At 37.6% G+C, this 21,745-nt stretch overlaps 1 protein-coding gene across 3 annotated transcripts in view; it reads left to right on the top strand.

Moving 5' to 3' along the window:
* The window catches only part of SLC2A9 (solute carrier family 2 member 9), a 127,903-nt gene extending 106,573 nt beyond the window's left edge, over positions 1 to 21,330 (top strand). For all 3 annotated transcript variants that reach the window (XM_068679916.1, XM_068679917.1, XM_068679915.1), the window contains 2 exons: positions 838 to 965; positions 17,877 to 21,330. In XM_068679916.1, coding sequence (XP_068536017.1) covers positions 838 to 965; positions 17,877 to 18,134 — 386 coding nt within the window. In that variant the 3' untranslated portion in view covers positions 18,135 to 21,330. The remainder of the gene's footprint in view (positions 1 to 837; positions 966 to 17,876) is intronic.
* Positions 21,331 to 21,745: the final 415 nt, after the last annotated feature.

Here is a 21,745-nt window from a genome sequence, read left to right as displayed (position 1 = left end):
GATGTGCAATATTAACTAAAATAAGTATACAATCAGCAAATGCTTTATTCTATGGAAACAGAAATATTTCTATAGAAATATCCTATTAAAAGGAAGGAAGTCAAAGATAAATTGAGACTTTCAGATACTAGACAGCTACACCCTGGGGGTTATTGTGAGGCCAGCAATATGCCAGTGCTGTACAAAATAGTCCACTGTTTAAGTGGAAGGAAACATGAGTGACAAATGTAGTATTCAGCTGAGCTTGTTATTATGAAGGTCAGAGTCCTTGGCTGATGGGAGAAATAGACCTTGCCAAAAGTGTCAACTAGTAAGGGAATTTGTTAAATAAACACCAATGAAAAGTATGCCTATAGAGAGGCAAATGTTTTGCCTTCTTATTGCTAAAATAAAGTGGGCAACAGCTATTAAAAAAATTTGCTTAATCTCTTTGGTCCTGTCTTTCCAATTGTTATTGTCTAAAAGTATTTTGGAATATTTCTTAGTTTTCAGAATTTTGAACTTTTATTAGAAAAAGTAATTTTTATTTTTAATAAACAGCTTCTCATGTGGTACTCTCAAAGTTGTATGAATTCTCCATACTCTTACCTGGTTGCTGTCACTGAAAGGATGTAAAAGAGTGATGTGAAAGAGCAAAATGTCACATTCCTCTAAAGCACGGTTTTGACTAATCACATTTTACTGGCTCAGAAACCTCTGTGTACACTTGAAAAGAGAGCTGTAGAGCAGTGCTAGTCACTGAGTTTTGTAACACAGAGCATGTTTGTCTCTATTACTGAAGCAGCTATTGGCAGAGGAAGTTTACTAAAATCACCACCTTCTTGGCCCCTGTTTCAGGTGGGATTCCATTTGTCCTCACGGGAGAGTTTTTCCAGCAGTCTCAGAGGCCAGCCGCTTTCATGATAGCTGGGACAGTCAACTGGCTCTCCAACTTCGCAGTCGGACTGCTCTTCCCTTTCATTCAGGTACTCAGCATTTTTGATCTGTGATATGCTGTGATATGGTTGATATACTGTGGTATATGATGTTTGAATAGTGATTTTTAGGTAATAATAAATGTCTTTTCATCGAAGTGAATGAAATTCCCACCATCTTTGTGATGCGTTTCAGTTGTACTACCCACGTATCTCATTGTTTGAACGTCTTAGAGAAAACTGTCCTGAAAAAAAAATATCTCTATATTGTAGCAGTGGACAACCCTGTATGGCAAATTCCTCGTGGGAATGCTATAGCAATGTAGTCTGATGGCTATGTCTGGAAGTCACAGTCAGTGATGATGATTATCCCTGCCTTCTTCTTCAGCTTTTAGACCACCCATCTTCTGGCTTATCCTATGCTTTGAGGATTCTTGTTAGTTCCTTGGGGTATAAATGTTCTCTGCTCCTCCCACTTTTCTTTATGGCTCTCTTCTTTTCAGTCTCTGCTGACAGGCTTCTTTAGCTGGTTCCTTCTAGCTGCAGCCTAGTTTCTGCATGGATGAATTTGCTCCTGTCCCGCTTTCCCCAGGCTCCCATAAGCTTCACTTCTAGTGGATTGCTTCTTTATTTCCTTGGCTGAACAAGCGGAGGATTGAGGACAGTTTCCTTGAGACCTGTCTGACAACTAGTGTTTGTATTTTAACAGCATAAGTTTATTGTCCAAAAAATAAAAATGAATAAAATAAAATTCAAACCTTTACACAGAGCAGCATTTTCCCCCTCTGATTCCTATAAATACCTCATCTTGGTTGATGTGCAATTGGCAAAGGAGGCATGTAGCAGCTTCTCATTCAAAGCCACACTGCCTTTTCCTGACCATGCACTTCTCACGGGCTCAGGTGGCAGCAGCTTTTCTGTCTCAGGAGCTGAAAGGCAGGTGATCAGTCCCATAAAAAACTTTTTAAACGTTTTAAAAAGAGCCATCCAGCTTCACTGTTAACATTTTTTGTGAAACTCAAAACTACGAGACAAAGTACAGAATTCCTAACTGGTTGCTTAAAATGCATGGAGGAAAATATAAGAGGCAGAAGAAGGGCGTAGAAAGGAATGAGTCCTCCAGACTGTCTCCAGAGAGATTTTGGAACATTACACTTCAGATCATTTATGAGTAATGATATTTGAAAAACAGGCAGGGAGGTGATCCTGCAGTTTGTGCCTTCTTAAAACTGAAAATTGTATGATACATTATCATATGTAATACCATACAACATGTCTTACTCTAAGCCTTTATATATTAATTTTCACTTGAGAGTGGAACTGCTTTTTCTAAGTAGTAGTGTTTGAAAGTAGTATCTGTTAGAGATAATATATGGGAGAACTTGAAGGCATTATAAAGTCTGACCCTTGATCTAAGTTTGACACAATTTCATATTTTTTTAAAAGGAAAATGTCTCCAGTTATTGTGATTACTTGGATCACCTTCAAAAGTTAACATGATTATAAAGGCTGTCATCCTTCCAAACTCTGTACTACTACTAACATTAACTTCAATTAGACTGCTCAGAGCTATAAGAGTTAAGGGTTTATTTTAATGCTTAGTGAAATCAGCTGTTTTTTCACCAGTTTTATAGCTCAGAGTAAGGACTTGCAAGCTCAGACTTAAAAGTCTGACTTTCAAAAGGTGAGATGTACAAAATCAAGTAGAGCTGACATAATTATTTTCCCACTGAGGTCATTAGATCCAAATTCAGCAGATAAACAATTAGACAAATCCTCTGTGTTTTTGAAAACCCGACCTTAGTCATCATCATCAGCCTGCTTATCCAGCATGTGGATGCTTCTGTGTAGTTTATTAGCTTTTACTCCAAAAAGACAGGGACTGACCATTGAAGCAGCCCAGGAGAATGCCTCCTGCTCCGGCTGGCTGGGTACCAATGGTCCCTATGCTTGTCTCCATGGTGGCTGGGATGCCAGCAGGGAACAAAGTCCCAAATCTGGGGCAGTATAATCAAAATAATTTTATTTGTGTATTTTTAAATAATATAGAAACACTTAATGGATAATTATTTTTTCTCCAAAACTTCCTGCTTAAAACCAAGGAGTTACCTGAGCTCCAGCTGTCAGTTGGATCTGAATTTACCCAATTCAGGACTCTTCTATTAGTGTAACCTTCTCTCTTGTTCTCCTAATCCCCCCTAGTAGGTCACCTGTTGGGAATTGTTTAAAAAAGGCTCTCAGTAAATTCAAGTAAAAAGGCAAACTACATTTTCTGTTTCTTTCACATGCATATTAAAGCTTTTTGAGTGTTTTAATATTCATGAATATGAAGTTTGCTGTTGCCTTGGGAAATTTATCATTTAGTGTCATAAAAATTTCTCTTTGAGTGGTTACAAGATTACCAGTTTAGTTTTAATGAAGGAAATTATATTTCCATATTACAAGGGTTTGGGTTTTCTCTTCTTTAAAAAATAATAGAGAAAGAAAGCGTACAGTTTGCACCTGAAGATGAAAGCAGTGTTACTCAGACTGATTTTTTAAAGCTTTTTCACAAGATCAATCTATAAGGTCTCCTCATTCCCTAACTTTCCATTTTTTCCTATTTCATTCAACCTTATTCTCAAAATTCAGCTTGTGTTTCTTTACAGATTGGCAGTTGCCTCTCCTTAGCTCATTTTTGTAATTCTAAAACAGAAAAAAAAATCTTTACAATGTCTCCACAGAATGAATGAATAATCCCTTCTGTGTATTTAAATGCTAATCTGATTGCTTGAGAGACAGCAACCACTTTTTTGATCATTGCTATGTTTCTATAAAATTATCCCAAACTTCTTGGAAAAAATATATTAACATTAGAGTTATTCAAAAAAATCAAGCAGTAGTTAGTTTTCCAAATGTCACCAATTAATTAGTGTGAACGTCTAGATTTTCTCCCCTCAACCATCTGTAGTAATATGTAATATAATAAAACACTGGCTTGTGTAATTTAAATTCTACATTAAAATCTATGGATGAGATTGAAAATGTAGCATACAAATCAATTTTGACAAATTACAACTAATTTAAAATGTTGTTATGTTGCAGACCTCATCACTGCCTATTTGAGACATTTGTTTGTGCAAGGAATCATAACTGAGGTTAAAATGACAACAGATACTGTAATGAATTTACAACTACATTTGATATTGTGCGATTACTAGAAGGTTTTTGATAACGGGTCTCAAAATCATGCACTTTCTTACATATTTTTTTTAGTATAAAGTAAAATAATTTCAGAACCACTATTGCATAGGATATTATAACATAAAGAGAAATTGTAAAAGGTCTGGTTTTAAGTCCAGAGGCATTTTAGACTTGTGTTCAACGTAGATCTTGATCTTGAGAAATGTCAAACATCACCTTGAGTGGTATTCAACACTATATCTCTTCCATTGCCTTCACTTGAGAATGGATCATAGAATCATTTAGTTTGGAAAGATTTAAGATCATTAAGGGATCTTAGGTCCAACCATCAACCTAACACTACAACTCCATTGTTAAACCATGTCCACCATCTCTTAAATACCTCCAGGGATAGTGAATCCACCACTTCTCTTGGCAGACTGTTCTAAACAACTGCTGGTGCAACTCGAGGCCATATCCTCATGTGCTGTGTATAGTCCCTATGTATAATATTCACTTCACCATTTTGAAATAGTGTTGATGAAAATGGGGTTCTAGCTTCTTTATGATGTTGGCATGACCCAAGGTAACTCAGTATAACAAATGTTTGAATGCAACATATCAAACTCAGAGCATTAATTTTCTTCTCGTGTTCCTAGTATAATTTCTGTTTTCAAATGTTTTAGCTTCTGGGAATATAAAACAGATTCTCATTGTGGTTTCTTTCTAAGTAAATGCAAAGTTAACTGTAACACCTGGAGCAAATGGAATATTGTAACACAGACTTCAAGTATTTGCTCATATTTGAAGAGAGTTTATGCTCAGTATGCAAACCTGTGAGTAATCAGCTTAGCTTTATTTTTTCATATGCAGAAATCATATTGAAAATGAGCACCTGTAGTCATCCGCAACATATCATTCCATCATTTATTCGTATCATCTGTTGGGAATGGGTATAATAATCTGTGCCTCAAGTGAGCAGGCATAGCAAACTAACAAAGATGTGAGCAATTGTGGATATAATTATAGAATTGTCCCAGCTAGAAGGGAGCCCAGGAAGTTTTGGTTGAACCTCTTGCTCAGAGATAGCCAGCTGTGAGATCAAACCAAATTTCTTAAGTCTTTGTCTAGTTGTGTCTTGAAAACCTCCAAGATTGGGTACATCTCTGTTAGTTTTAAAATTTTGAGGACTCGTTAATCACAACTGGCAATAGATAAAATGTAACCAGGGTTTGGTCATTTCTGAGAATAGAGTTTATCTCAGTTTTAAAAATTCAATATTATTCACTATCAATCCTGAGTTGGAATAAAACTCACTAAAAAAAAATATTAATGAAAAAGACGGTTATTTGGTTTATTATATTATGAGAATCACTTTGTATTTGAATATTTGATGGGTGTCAAAAGGTGCGTGTGTTCTACTTTCCTTCTGTAAAACTAACTTTAGAAAATTAATCAGGAATAGTCCATGGGACAGAGGGTTTTTGTTTATATTGAGAAAAAGGGATATTGTACTGTTAGATATATAGCATCAAAAAGAAATACTAATAGGACCATTTTATGTTCCTGTATAACGTGAATTTTGTGAACTTTGCACATGTGACATAGACTGAAAAATATTTGTAAAAGTGAAGTATAGAAGTTTGCCTTCAAGCTCCCCCATGTTCCAGGATAAGAAAGAAGCAGCCAGATGTTGCTTCCTGATGCACAAGTCTGTGGTTTCGGGGATATTTCTTGCTTTGCACTTTGTGGATCAGTGATATTAATGGTCTGCAGAAGTCAATGTCAGGCAACCAATTTCTCCTTGAGAAAATGACAAAGGCTGCTTTGATGAGAACACATGAGTATCAATGATGCTACTATTATTTCTTGTAGGAGCAAGCCACTGTGAAGGTCTTTTCATGCTAAGGGTAAAACTTTCACTGTCCTGTACTAAGAGAGCAGGAAGCCCACCAAAGCTGAGATGTACTTGTGTGTAGAGATCTCCCTCATCACAACTGCCTCAGTTCCGTCTCTGTTCTAATCTCAGTGTTGATATACAACTAAATCACAGCTCAAGATAATATACCTCCATTTGTCAGATTTTCAGTTTAAGTACACTGACTGAAATGAATAGCATTAGTAGAATAATTAGCACTTAGCTCTGTAATTTTTTTTTTAGCCAATGGAACTGCTAAGGGGAAGAACAAATATATTCTTAATATATTGGTTTGGTTTTGGTGAGTGCATAAGTTTTAGTGAGTAATTCCAGGTATTTCCACATTTGTAATATGTTCATCTGGGTGGTTGGGCTGAAACATTCTTTTCAATAATGGCAGGGGGATTGGAACAAGGTGATACATAAAGATGCCTCCAACTCAAACATATCTATAGTTCTATGGTTGTAGGTGTTTTATAAATCCTCTATGTTGCTAAAAAGTTTAATATATGGCTTCAATTAATCTTTGACTAGAATACACAAAGAGGATTAACGAAAAGCAGTGAGGCTGACACACAGGGAGCAAAAGCATACCTGTCTTTAGACAGCATAAAGAAGAATTCTGAAGGTCTGTTCTTTGTGTTGTGTGTACTTTCTTTCTAGCAATGTGCTTTTTAAATATAGACTTGTAGTTGCAAGCCTTTTAGAAATAGAGTAATTACAGCAGTGGTTATGCAGCTTCTGTTTTTTCTTCCCAGATAGTACATTGTGTGGCTTAAGTTTGCTGACTGTTGTTCAACATGTAGAGTCTGCTAGATATCAAATCTTATCTTTTATTCCTAGAGCCTGACTCCACACTGGGATTGTGTGGATGTTTGTGTAGTAGATATTGAAATAAATATTCTTTAAGCTCAAAGTCAGTTAAGAGCATCCTCATCACTTGTGGGAAGGGTGTTAACCTGGAAAATACACAAAGCTATTTCCTGCAGAGAGCTATCTGAATACTAAATATGGTTATATTAGGAACAATGTTAGTGCCTGCAGTTCTCTTTCTATACTAGCACTGTACACTTTCCAGTACAGATGCTGTATTTCTGCCCACTTCTCCCCACCCCAAATCAGCTTTGCGTTGCATTCACGCCTGAACTTCTCAATGCTTCTCAAAAGACAGTCCTGAAATGTGAGAAACTTTGGGATTTGCATCCCTGCTTATTTAGAAGCAGTGTGTTTAACTTTGAGTGGGGCTCTTGGACCCAGCTGTACAGGTGGTAGTGTTTACTGCTGCAGGAAGATGCCCTTAGGAATTTTTTTAATGTCACCAAGGGCAGAGCTGCCAGATGCTGATATCATTTAATCTGCAAGACTGAGCATAAAGTACTCAATGGTAGATAAGACCACACATTCCAAAAGCCAGGTAATGGCAGTGGTAGTGGGATACTCTTTCTATGCAATTGCTGAAATTTTAGAGCTCTCTTCTTCTGTACAAATGAGTGACGTTGAATGAATTGGAGCCTCTAAATGTTCAGCATCTTAATCTGAAAAAGGAGTCTTTAGTTCTGCTTATGTAGAAAGAATAAAGAACTTGAAAGATTCTAGTATGTACTTTCAAAAGAGGATGCTATTTTCTTTCTGCCTACACCATATACAGCAGCCTGCCTGTTTGGTCAGAGCTGAATCCTAATAGCAGTGAGAAGACCCAACTCCTCAGCTCACCCATCCCAGGTGGCTTCTGCTGCCTCTGTCAGATCTGAACTGAGCCTTGCTTTCCAGGTTTCTGAAGCACTCATGAAGAATATTAAAGCCTTTTTATCAAATTCCATTGCAACAAAATGGATTATTTTATTGATTGCTACAGTGAATGTGAAGCTCATATTTAATGAGGTACAGCACAAAGTCCTCTTAATCAGCCAAGCATTACAAAGGGGTTAGTTCAGACAACAGCTTGAACAGGGAGCTGCTTTGATACCCAGTTTAGGTTTCCAGACATACCTGACCCACTTCCAGTTGCTTATCCATCCTCTGTTTACCTGGTTCCAGATCTGTTCTGGTCATTATTGCCACTTGCAAGTAAGGTGATGAAGCAGAGCTAATTCATATTATATTTTAAGGTAGTTGCATCAAGAAGGAAGTCACAGAAAATTTTTAACCGTGAGAATAGTGTAACTGTAATGCTGTGTGTAGCTTGCCCATCACTGGAGATCTATAAAAGACAGGCATAGATGTCCATTAGGAACTGAGACTACTTTACTAATGGGAATGGACTGGCTGGCATCTGCATTGGTGGTTTCCTTTAATTTTATTGACATTTTGAAGCCTTCAGAACAGGAAGTGTCTCATTAAGTATACACACTAACTGTACACACGTGCGGCTCACTAGGCTCCTTTCAGCTTTTTTTTTTTTTTGTGTGTGTGTGTGTCACTGTGGTACATCAGTAATCCCTGCAAGAAGGGCTGTTTCAGGTTGTGGTGGCAGAATGCCAAATCCAAAATAGTGAGCTGACAACTGCACTCACTACTGTCTTGGAATTCATGAGGGCAAAGTGGGCATACTGTAAAATGCTGAGAAATTATAGGAGAAAGCAAAAATGGCGATGGAGTAAAAGAAAGCAAAGCTAAATATATTCCATCTGGAAAAAAAAAAAAAAAATGTGAGATAGAGAAGGCTAACTGAACAACTGAGGACGGAGAAAAGTTCACTTATTTTCTCCAGTTCAAAAGGATTAGAATGTTAAACTTCTCTGGCACATCAGAGAAAGTGTCATGAATTTCAGAACAACTTGAGCAAGAATCAAGAATCCAAGGAAATGTGAGGAATTTCTAACCTGAAGTCCTTCAAGGTTATATTAGTCATACTTTTGTGAGCTTATTACTGCTTAATATATTCTCTTTTTTATGGATAACAAGAGGAAACAGATCATTTTCCCTTTGGCAGTAGTGATTCATTGACCAAAAAGGAAGGAAAAAAAAAAAAAAAAGGAAGAAACTGACCAAAGGAACCCATGAATTCTTGAATTCTTGTCAATTTTAAGGCAGCATCAAATATGACTGACTGACATCAGCATCTTTGTTTGCTAATTGCACTAGAGTGTGTTTCACTTTTACAACACTAAACTAGCACTGAAGGTTTGCAGTAGCTTTCATATTTCTTGATAAAGTATTCAGTGATGAATTAAAAATTGCATCTATTTCTGTATTAACTTTAATCGACTTCAGCCTTCACCCATCAGTTACTTTATTTGTTGCAAATTGTTGTTTGCTTAATATCCTGTTGAACAGAACAGAGTGGAGGTTTTGATACATTTTTAATTATTGGCTGAAGAGCTCAGGTGAATATATTTCAAGCAGTGGCATTTATGTAAGTCACTCACAAACCGTAAGGAGCTTATCATTTTACATGATGTTTATTCCAGCTAAAGAACATATAAAGCATACGAATGGCTAAAGAACATATAAAACAAACTTGTCTGCTTGCCTATAAGCCTTCTGCTTTCTCTTTCTCACAGGCACATCTATAAAAAGAAACTATTTCCCAAAGATTCAGATGAACAAATCTGGTAAATGAATATGTACACCAGGGAATTCAGGCATACCCTTATTAATTTAGCCAGACTCAAAATTATTATTTGTGGATCAATTTTATGTTGCTGGAAAGAAAATCTGGGGCCTTGCCTGACTTTTCTGAAGCTTGTGGTTCAAGAATCTGTTTTAAAGAGTGAGTGATAGGAACGGTTATGCTCAGCAGTGAGTGGTAGGAATGTTTATGCTCAGGAGGTGCTGGATTGTGGAGGGCAGGGATGTAGTAAATGAGAAATTCAAGTATTAATATATGTGTGAATAGGTGCAATGAGCTGAAACAAAAAGATGTGACAACAAACTACAGCAGCAGAAAAATGCTTGAAAACCCCTGGTACAATAGTGTTCAGCAAGTGTTCAGCTGTTACTCTTCAATAAAGCTTGCAGGACAGACTTCTGTAACCAGATGGGGGAGCAGAACATTAAATTCCATGTTATCTGGGGACAGGTGCTGTTTATTTTTGTAATACATTGTGAAAATATAAAGAATTACTAAGCATTAACAATTAGCAATTAATATCAGGACATGACAAGTGAATATGTTATTTTCGCTACATGCTGATGCATTTTTATTTCTTATTTCGGTTTGTTTTATTAGACTGTTCTGGGGCACTTAAAGACTACATGGTAAAGTAGTAGTGTGCTGCAGGACAACTTAGCAGATTCTTCCAGAAGTTTTCTGTCATAATAATTTCTCTTTCCAAAAGACTGTGCAGAATCTGTTTTTAGGTGTTAAGGTTATGGTGTATATTCAGTGCATATTCAAAAAGCACTCACCAAAAGATCACTATGTTTTTTATTGAAATTAGAATCTTTCCATGGATACATTAAGCTACATAGTAGAATAAAAACTTTCCTAGTGACACACTGGAAACAGATGCAAGCCAGAGAGGATGGAGGGATATCACTCATTTTTGACTGCCTTGAATGTAATTGGGGGTTTGTATTGGTTCTTTAAATACCTCTCATTACCTGTTTCATAATAAGTATGTTTAAGGAATAAAGAGATGGAGGTTAAAAAAGATAGAGGTTAAAGAGATAAAGGGGGGGATAAAGAGATGGGGGAAGAGGCACAAGGGTACATTTTGGTGCTGACCACATCCCCACAACATGTGCTTTTCCCAGCCGTTGCCTGCTGTTCACCCCATTGCCCCATGTGTATCCCCCCTCTCCCTGGGTTATGGTGACAGCTGGCTGAGCTTTTTTTTGCCTCCCCTTTGTACCCTTCTTCACTAGCCCCGTTGCCATCTTCATGCAAGCTTTCAGTCTTCTGAGCATGCTTGAGCTGGGGGAATACCTCTGTCCAGTGGCTGCCAGGAGCTCTCCTTTTCCCTCCTTGCCCTGCAGAAACCAGCTGCTGCTCTGGATTTCTCTCTATTCCAGCAGAAATTTTCCAGAACAACTCATCTTCAGGCTTTCCTTCTAATGCAAATGTTTCCAGGGATGACAGAGCAGACCCAGCTAGGATTACAGGCTTCCTAAGTGGAAAACTGATTCTACTAGGTGGAGTTTGACTTCTAAGTGTGGCGCTGTGGGGCTGCATGCCAACAGCAAGGAAAGAAAGAGTTTGAATTCAATAGAAGTGTTGGCAAAGCGGTTGGTGAAGGTCTTCAAATCTCTCTGCATGGATGTACTAGAAAATGATGTAGATCCCTGTCTAAATGACAAAGAAGAACTTAATTGTTGCTGCTGTTTCATAAGAAAAAGAAAGAGGACTTGAATGGAGCACATTTAGAAATGGGAATTCTCCATCTTCCAGGTCTGCATATAGTCCTTGAGGACTGCAGTGATTTTTCTCTTCTCTTACATCTGCCACAGAAGAAGCCTGTGTTATCCCAAAACAGGAGACAGGCAACATTCTCTTGCAGCATTTTTGCAGCAAGGCTGAGCAACAATCATAATAAACTGCATGATGGTTTGCAGCTCTGGCAGAGCAATAGCACAGAATATCTCATTTTTGCAGGGACTAATAAAAATCACTGTGTAGTTTGAATGGTTGTTCTGGTTATAAAAAAACATTGATTTTATGAAGTCGTAATAGTTACATGTATCTGCTGTCATCTTTTCTGTGCTGCTTCCCTGTAAATGGAAACTGGGTCCTGTTCAACAAGTAGGTATATATTGTGCTATAGATCCCAGAGATGAACATTCTAACTTTATATTAAGGACCTGCATAAATTGCTTAAGTTATAGATAGGTGCCTGGCTCTTCAGGCTGGGGAACCAAGGAACTGACAGAAATGACCTCTGTAATTCCTTTCTGGTTCAGAAAGGCAATGGAAAACAATATGCTTTTTACTATGGATAGATTTGATGCAGGCTTCAATAATACCTGACAAACTGATGGGATGTTTGGGGCTGTCCTATTCCACCCCATCAATGTCCCATAGAAAACATTAGAAAAAGCTTTCTAATAAGCAACAAATCCTTTTAATGCCTTTGCTCTCAGAAAAGTAAAGCAATGAACAGAGAAGGTTATTAAGGAGATTGCATAATAAATAGAGAATGTGTAACAAAAGGATCGTTTTAAATATTTATTATGAAGAGCTGCCTGTATCTTCTGTAGCTGTGGCTGGGAAACACCTTTTCAGTGAAGAAATCCTTGGCATTGAGTGCTTCTGTTTGCCTAACCTTTCTGCAAAAGGGCAATAAAATTAGGGCATGGCTGTAGATGTGCAGCGTACTGCAGCCTGTCACAGTCAGATGTGCCCAGTTGCTGAGCTGGTGGGTAGAGATCTAATTCTGGTGCCCTGGTGTAGGAGGTCAGGGTTGGCACTCTGGTTGCCAAATGCTGATGCTGAGAGGCAGAGGCAGCTACTGAGATGACAAGAGAGTAAAATAAATAGCTGGGTGGAAGGTCATGTCCCCCAGATAGTGCATGTTTTTACTAGCTGGCTTTTTCAGTGAAGGATTCAAAGACAATACTGTTTGAATCTTCTTAGAACCTTTCTATTTACATTCGAGTAGAAGGCATATGAAAGAAGTAGAATACAAATTATCACTAGTTGGAAATTGAGTAAGAATTGATTTTCTTTTATTTTTAAACTGAATTAGGTGTTTTGAAAAAATAACATGCTTGGATCTGTGATCCAGATGGAGCTCAGTATAACATGGGATACGGGTGCCACACGGCTTGTAGCCTTAGTTCAAATTGCTTACTAGTGTAATGGAAAGACCTGCCTGTGTGTTTATTTTGCCCTTTTCAGAAACTAATTTATTTTCCCCTGTGAGGTAGTACTTCTGAGTTGCTATACATTTTACCGGAGGCTCTCTTGCACATTTGCTCTTTTTCTTCCTTATTTTTACACTTGAGATTTTTCCTCTTGTACATTGAAATTCATTTACCCAGCACGATTTTGTTTGGGTTTTCATTATTTCATTAATGCATAATACTACTTGATGACTTTTTCTATTATGCAAAAATTTCAATAGCAAAGGTATGCACAGAAGTTTATATGTGGATTCCCTCAATCAAGCTAATTTAAGTTTTTGTATATATATCTGATATTTAAAGTAACTGATATTTAAAGTGTATCTGTACTTAGGGAAGTGGCTAAAGTTCCCTCAAAGATGAAATGAAATGAAATGAAATGAAATGAAATGAAATGAAATGAAATGAAATGAAATGTAGGCTATCAGAATGTTAAATTTAAAAAAAAAAAAAAAAAAAAAAAAAAAGCTCCTAATTAGAAGCAATCCACTTCAAGTGTAAAATATAGAGATGTTAACTTTTTGAGGAGGTAATAAAAATGTGACGGTTGGGGTTGAAGTTGTAGTTCATGCCTTTGAGAATTGCTCTATTTTTTACATAAGAAATACATTTAGTATACTATATTTTAGTGCTTTGTCCTTGTTCATTGTCCTGCACCTTCAGTAGAACCTTAAATTATGTCTGGATCTGAAGAAGGGCAAAGGGTAAAGGACATGTATTCTCTCATCCATTTGTTTCAGTGGGTTACACAAATTTGAAGCAAAGCAAATAAAGTCAAATGTCTACATGAATAACTGTTCTGCTGCTGATCTTTTTAGTAAGACATCTAACCCTCATTATTTGACATCATCACTTCAAAAATCCAATTTGACCCTTATCTAGTGATTCTAAACTTCATGGTAACCTCCAAATGCAGGCATCCATTGCCAGTGCCAAAGGGGCTGTGACACTGCAAGTGGAAAATTTAGAGGCGGAGGAGGTAAAGGGATTCATCTGTCATCTGCTTAAAGCTGTATTGCAGGAATCTCCTGTTTTGTTTGTTTGTTTGTTTGTTTGTTTTTCTCTTCCCATGGAACTTTTAGAGAAGAAATCCAAAATGATTATATCATTGACTTCCTTATTGTGAAATACAAAAGGAAATAAGAAAACAAAGGTAACAACAGCAAGTCCTAGTGTAAGACTCTAGGGCAGCCTAGAATATCTATTTTCCCATTTTCATTATCTGATTTGGAAGAATTACCTAAGTGCTTTGACTTTGATTCCTTTTTGTGGTAATCAAATGCATGCATTAAGTGAATTGTTTCCTGCTTTCCCACTTTTCGGCAAATTCAGAGCCTTGACCAGCTGTGGAAATTCAGGGAGGATAAAAATGAGTAATTCAAGGCAGCACATTTATAGAAACATTATATTTTAAACACCTTCCTTAGAAAACTAATACAAAAATAGAAGGTGATGACTTTAAAAGTTTATGGTTAACTTTCAAATATCCTGCGTGTCAGTTACCCTTACTGTACTTTAAAAATGCAGTGTAATCCTGCCTTGTAGAGGATTTAGTAGCCTGCTGACTAACCAGAAACAGGCTGTATGTAACAGGTGCTTTCCTGGAGAGACCGCAGCAATAAGCATGTTCACTCTCCTCGAACTCTATGCCAGGAACCTGGGAGGGCAGGTGACCTTCAGGAACCTGTGGACAGCCTGGTCCTTTAAGGACATTCCTGTGTGTAGCTGATATTGTCTCTGAATGAATATCTGCAAGCCTATCACGAGGTGGAGCCCTGGTTATTCAGGAAACCACCTAAAATATTTGGCAGCTTTAAACTTCAGTTGTTCATGTAGGATGGCACACTGAAGGAACGATGGATACAGGTTTCATTGGAGTAATATGAATAGTACATACTTTACATAATGCAATTGAGTGAAAGTTCAGAATTTTCATGGAACAAAGACATAGATCCATTTTCCAGTCAGATCTATCTATCTGTACCTTTTTTGTAGTACCCATCATTCAGTAACTCACCCTTTTCCCAGCTCATTATGCTATCTTCAGCATCATTTGATGGACACATCAGATATCCTGTGGCCAATCCATTTATTGATCTCCCCACTCTGGCACCAATCAATTCAGAATATGTCAGAAACAGATAAAAGTGAATTAAAAATCTAGTCTGAGCTGCATCCCACCCATGCCCCATTAAGGGTTTCTTTTGAGTTAGGATGCAGGATTTGACATTTTCCTTCTGCTTTATCTTGTACTTCTGTTCTACATCCTTTATCAGTGTGCAGTATAGATGTAAGATTTCATGCTTATAATGAGTAATTTAATTCACATTCTTCTGTGCTGAATACAGGTTCAGGTGATATTAGCTGAATTCTGAGTTACAAAAGGCTTATGAATATAAGTGTTTCTCTTTTCCGGGTGTGTAAAATGATAACCAGCTTTAAAGAAATATTATGACTGAAGACTAGCTGGTGAGAAAAAGGCATTTTGTGATTGCTCTGCAGTCCAGGAATTAGGGCTCCATTGTGCGAATCCTGCTGAATACAAGGACTACAAAGTCTTGGTCTCTTACCGCAGAGCTCATTTGTAGAATTTATAAGAAAATATAATTTTTAGCTTATTCTCTGTGGAACTTCATCTGGAGGCCCTTGGAGGGCTATGTCTAAAGGGATCTGCAGAAATTAATGACATCAAGTTTATTACCAATAAATGTAAATACACGATGTAAATGTAAATTACCGATCCATGTAAATACATGATGTAAAAAAATGAAAATAAACTCTAAACTCAGTTCAGTTATGAAAGCTTTAAGGAAACAGATCAAAGAAGATAAACGCTAATTCAGATAATGGACTGCAAAGAAATAATCATGAGTGAGAAAGGAGGGAAAAAGCTTGTGGCTGTACCACCAAGATACACAGGTGTCAAAGCTTAGTCAAACAAGGCATTAATGGTTCATTTTCATCAAGGAGAAAGTTTTGTTCAATAAAGATTTTAGAAAAGGAAAATGTGATTACATATTGGAGCCCTATCATTCCATTGAACAATTTCACATGCAGAAAACCCCAATGAAAAATTTGTATTCTTAACATGACAAAATGATTTATGAGGCACTGTGAAGTTTTGGTTTTTTTTATGAGGCACTGTCTACTAAATCCATTTGATTCTGCCTCTGTATAAACTTGAAAGTTATATCAGTTCCCTTCCCAGAATATTTTTCCCCCTCATCACCCATGCTCATTGTTTTGTGATTGTCAGGTTGTTCAGGAATTCATGCTTCTAGGATTTAACAAAAAAAAAAAAAAAAAAAAAGTATTGATAATTTCAAGAGTCCATAGGCAGTATTTCAGAAGATGCACTTTCCAGCTTTTCCTATTACAGACAGGAATTGCAGGGCTGAACTAGGTGATGAATTATCCATGGAAAACTTTGTAGCCAGGCAGGCTGGCTATCAGCCATAGTATAAAAAAGCCATGGCAGAAATTTTTGTTGTTGTTGTTTTCTTTCACTTTCTTTTTCTATGCCAGACGTATATGATGTATATATTTCTATGTTTCATTTGCATATATTGAGCAAGTGACACATAAAAGTAGTCCTAAGAATTTTATAAACCCTTAGCCCCCAAGCAGGGACCTTACCCAGCCTACACTATAGAGCTGAGATAACTGACAGTGATTGGAGTATATTAGAAAAAATGTGAAAAATTGGTGTTATGTCATTTTCTAGCCCTGTCTGGATTGTTTCAGATGCACGCATTTAAAGGCATATGTAAATATGTCTTTATACTGGATTGTTTCAGATGCACGCATTTAAAGGCATATGTAAATATGTCTTTATACTGTAAATATGTATGTATAGGAAGCTGTGTCTCCAAGGAACTCACAGCCAAAGGAAGCTTTAAAAAATGTTGAATAGGAGCTGTGGTTTCTCATGGTGATTTTGGGTTTGCTTCAGCTCCACATGGAGGATGGAGGAACAAGGTGGGGCAGCAGCTGGTGCTTGTGGCAAGGGACAGCTCTCTGTGGAAGTGGCTGGAGAAGTAGTTCACTTATTCTTGTTTCCAGTGCCCTGGCACTCCTCAGCAATCTTCTGCTTCCTCCTTCATGGGTGATATTCCTAGGGTAGTCCCTGCCTTGGAAAACATCATTTTACATCTGAGACATCCATTTCTCCTTGTATTCATGACCTCACACATGGCACCACAGAAAGATTTTCTTATTTGTGGAGATAGAGGTGCTACTTTTCACTAACTTTAGTCTAGTTAATAAAAGCAAGTCAAAAATGTTTACTGGTTTTAAGAACACATAGTGAGGTAAATCAATAGAGGAAGGCGGAAGGTCAAAAAATCTTATGGGTATCCTGGACACTTTGACTTTCCTCAAAAGTTGGGGTAAGAAATTCTTACACTTGTCTCTAGCAGGAAATAAATACATTCTGTGGTGTTTTTTTTTTTGTTTGTTTGGTTGGTTGGTTGGTTGTTTTTTTCCTGCTATAAGTTCCTGTCACCTTCAAAAGTACACCAATGTCTGCCATTTGTTTTTTCCCCTCATTTATTTTGCAAATCTCAAAGCTTGTAACAACTGTGATACAGATGCTCCTGGCTATGACAGGTTTCTCATGTGTCACGTACAAGATATTGCAAAAGCATGCCTCCTTTTTTGTACCTAGAAATGGAGAGGCATTATTCAGAACAACCTGGTGAAAAACCTGCCTCATCTCCAGCAATACCACATGCATGCAAGGCTCGGTTAGGCTGTGCAGGCAGAAAGAAGCAGCCTGCTTCCACCTGCTCCCTTCATGCCTGGACCCAGTCTGGTGTCTCCCAGTGCTGCCCAGATTGCAGATCTGCACCCATCTGCCAGGAGCCTGCTTCTCTGTCTATGGGCCACTGGTAGTGTTGGAAGAACTGAAGATTCATGCATTTTTATGAACTTCTAAGGCACTGTGACTTGCAATGAATGCCAGCACTTACTGTACTTGCTTAAAAATTGTGCCATGCCACCCGCTTTTTCTTTCAAGTCATTCCTGATGTTGATTTTCTTCCGAGTTTTGTCCCCTTAGCATATGCAATGACCGTATCTCCTTTGTTTTCTGTTCACAGAGTGGTTTACAGACCTACTGCTTCCTAGTGTTTGCTGCCATCTGCTTCGCAGGAGCCACCTACCTGTTTTTTGTCCTGCCTGAAACAAAAAACAAGACACTCAATGAGATCAGCCAAGCATTTGCAAAAAGGAATAAGGTCTCTTTAGAAATGCAAGAAATGAACCACTACTCAGGAGAGAGGAAATCAAGTGAAGAGCAAGATTCAAACTTCACTTCTTCGGTGGACAATGGGGAAACCAAAAAAGGAATCGTTTAAAAACAAGGATGTTCTTTCGGGGGGACTGGGGGAAAACATGTTCTTTTCATTCAGTATGTTTATAGCGGTGCACAACTTGTATTTTTAATGTGACAGCATGAACTGCTTCCTCCTTGAATACGTTTTTAAGTGAATACTGGTGAATTCATTAACAGCTAGGGTGAGTGTAGAGGAAGTGGGAGGCAGAAGGAGCAGCAGCTGTTTAAATAACTAAAAGCCAAAGTTTTCTTGGGCACCTGCAAAATAGGTGGTATGGCAACAGGGGTGGGCAATATAGACTTGAAGAAGAAAATTGGCCTTGGGGAGCAGAATTTGGCAGAGCACAGCTGTGTAGTAATGGTGGGGTGTGTGTGCACTTGGCAGGAGATGAAAGGGAAAAGATTCCTGCTGGGATCAGGCTGCTGGGAATCAATGCAAGCAAACCTGAAATGGGACCAGCTTGCATTTCTCCACGTTTTCCAATGTGTCATTAAAGTTGCACGTGAGATTGAGTGCTTCAAAGAAGACTGGTGACACTCCCCTGACCCTGACCTCTGAGTCCATCTCCAGCTATTTTGGCTTTCCATTGCTTCATCCAAAAGCCTCCCAGCTTCACATAAATGGAGAGCTGCAGGTACTGATCAGTTTCCTCATCTCTCTCACAAATCCTGATCAACTAGTAATAGAATTGCCTGTAGTTTCGGAATTTGCTGGCACTGCATTTCTGTGGAAATTATTTATATATATAAAAGAATAGCTGTAGAATCTTTAATATGAAAGAAAAGCTAAACCTCACGGTCAAGTGAAAGAACACTGATGTATAGGGTGTATCAGTAAAAAAAATCAAACACCATGTTTCCCAAGGGTTTTTGTTTGTTTCTTTTCTATTTTTTTTTTTTTTTTTAAGTTTGGCTTTTCTTTTTGAGCTCCTTTTAAAACAACCCCTAGGAGCCAAAATTTCCCTGAGGCCCCATAAATGTAGTTTCTTAACAATCAGATTTCCAAAGGAACTTGGATACCTATTTCTTATTTGAACATTAATTTTCATTTGGGCATTAGATTCTGAAGCTTTGGACCTTGTTCATGTTTATAAGTTTCTAAGCTATTTAATGCATTGTAAAACTGTCCCCAGGGTCTGCTTAATTTCATGATAGCAAGACTCAGTGGGTTGCCTGGTGTTAGGTGATCCGTTCCCTTACATTTGTGATATTTTTAATGAATATCATCTTTCCAGTTTGCAATTATGATAATGGTTTTTCTTGACTCTTCTAGGTACCTGGATGCTGAGGGGGGTAATAAGCACTTTTAAATTCAGTAGATAACTTGTTTTGTATGAAAAGTCAGTAAGTCTTACAGCTGCTGTCAGTAAGGAGTAAGGCAAAGAAGCAAGTGCTGCATTTAGGTGGAATCAGCTGCTTCCAGAAGTAATATTTAGTAATGCAGAAATTTGTGATTTTTAAATATATATATAATCATATATATACTCATATATATTCAAAATATAAATGTATATATGACTATACATATATTCACATATATAAATATGGAACACTATTTTCCAGTACTTGTTTTGCTCAGATTTCCCCAACTGACAAGCTGCTTAATGTTTTGTTTTATACTGTAAATTAAAATCAGAGGTCCTGATGTTCAGCTATCACTACTAAATGTTGTATAGGTTATACTGTGATTTATTTATTTATGGCTTATTTACTACACACATTGTAAGCTGACAACACAGATTACATGATAGGGCAATTTCACCACCAGGTAATAGAAGAAAAATTGATCTGAGACTTTATGCGTGGATTTCTGCTATTTTACTGTGACAGAAGTACATAAACAAGTAAGATGAAATGAAAGATACAAGGAAAAGAATTAAGAATGAAGATTCAGATTTATGATACTGGTGCTATTCTTAAGAAACAGTAAATCAGGACGATACCAACTGATAATCAGATATAGAAACTAATCAAATACTATGGAAGAAGACTGAAGAAAATTGTCTTCAATAACCACTTCCAAAATTGTATATGTAGCAAATGGACATGTCATCTTTCAGTGGCTTTAGTTGCTTAGTCCATGTGTTACATGAGCTTGTTAAGCGGGTGGTTGTGTAAAAAAAGAGCTTGAATACCACCCCCTCCAGACCATTTCAAGAATAAATTCTTCCTCTTCTGCCTGTAGGGCAAGACTGGCAAGTTCAGACTCTCTCATTCAGACTCTCATTCATTCAGATTCTCTCATGAAAATTACTTTGCAACTAGGGCTACCAACATAATATATTGTGATCTGATTGAGTCAAGGTGGCAGGATTGGAATCCATTATTATAATTAGGAAAATTTAGCATTAGTGATGTTCATTGATGTACATTACAGGCATTACTTGTTGATAATGTTGATACCAAGTAACTTTGATAAAATATCATACAGTATTTCAATTGGACTTCCAGAAGATAAAATTATCTTACAATTGCTTCCAGTTGCGTTTGGAGCCCAGCTCTAAATGTGTTGGTAAAGGGATGGTTCTGTAGAATTTCCTATTGCTGCTCAGGGGCTTGTACAGTATTAACAGCAGGGGGCTGTGCCCCATTTGCGCATCTCTTGCCATACCAGAGACAGGCACACTCCAGATACGCACTTTCTGTGCAGCTGCAGACCGAGAACGCCATGGACTGTGGCTGCACATCTCTTCTGCCATTTGCTCCAGCCCATAGTTCAGGTTAAAAACAATTCCAGTCTCCAAATGTGTCTTTGTGCAGATGCTTTGTTCACTGCTTAGGGAAGGTAGCTTCAGTCTCCTTTGCCTTGGGTTGGGGAAGTTTCTGAGGAAGCTGCAGATGTGCAGGTACTGCATAGCTTCTCATCTGTGACCCTAATGAGAGTTTTGTATTGCTCTTGAAATAGTTCAGTAATTTTTTTTTTCATTTTTTTTTCTTTTCTTTTTTTCCCTCCATTGTTATGCTGCTATGGCTTCTCCAGCAATGAGAGGGCAAAATGGACAATATCATTAACATATTGTTGGGTTTTCTTGTTGAATGTGTCAAACTGTCTGCAGCCCATGTATTTGTCAGTGAGTGCTGTGTGGTGTCATGTTCACTTTTGAATGAGATACTGCTAGATGGTGTTTCTTTGTATGAGTACCGTGACTGACTTGTGTGTGTTTGATCAATTGTGTTCACACACAACGACTGCAAAATAAACCTTTGGAATTAAACAAGTGATAGAGGTTTTCTTCTGGGTAGCCCTGAATCCCTATAGCTGTCCATGTTTCACTGTACAGCTCCCTGGGCTTTCCATATGCCCCAATACAAGGCTGTACATTCATTTGGATGACCCAACTCATTTTGGACTCTTCCATTGGCTAGTTGGGAGTTATGGGGAAGAAAAACAGCCCTGAAACTGTATGTTTGGTAGAGTATTATTTATATTTTGCTTCTCAAATTAGATTCCATGATTCATTTTTTCATATATTTGTAATAGTCTGTGGAAATAAAAATTAAGTCATGAGTGAGAATTAAATGATTAAAACTGGCTAGGGGTAGTAATAACTGTGTATAAGAATTTTTGGATCCAGTGGGCCTTTTTTACAGAAAGTTGCCATTTGCTATGGGTGACTTTGAGTTGCTAAAGCT

The sequence above is a fragment of the Anas acuta genome, chromosome 4, assembly GCF_963932015.1.
Source record: "Anas acuta chromosome 4, bAnaAcu1.1, whole genome shotgun sequence".
NCBI lineage: Eukaryota > Metazoa > Chordata > Aves > Anseriformes > Anatidae > Anas > Anas acuta.
The sequence above is the reverse complement of the archived record's forward strand: the minus strand, read 5'-3'. Positions and strand labels throughout refer to the sequence as shown.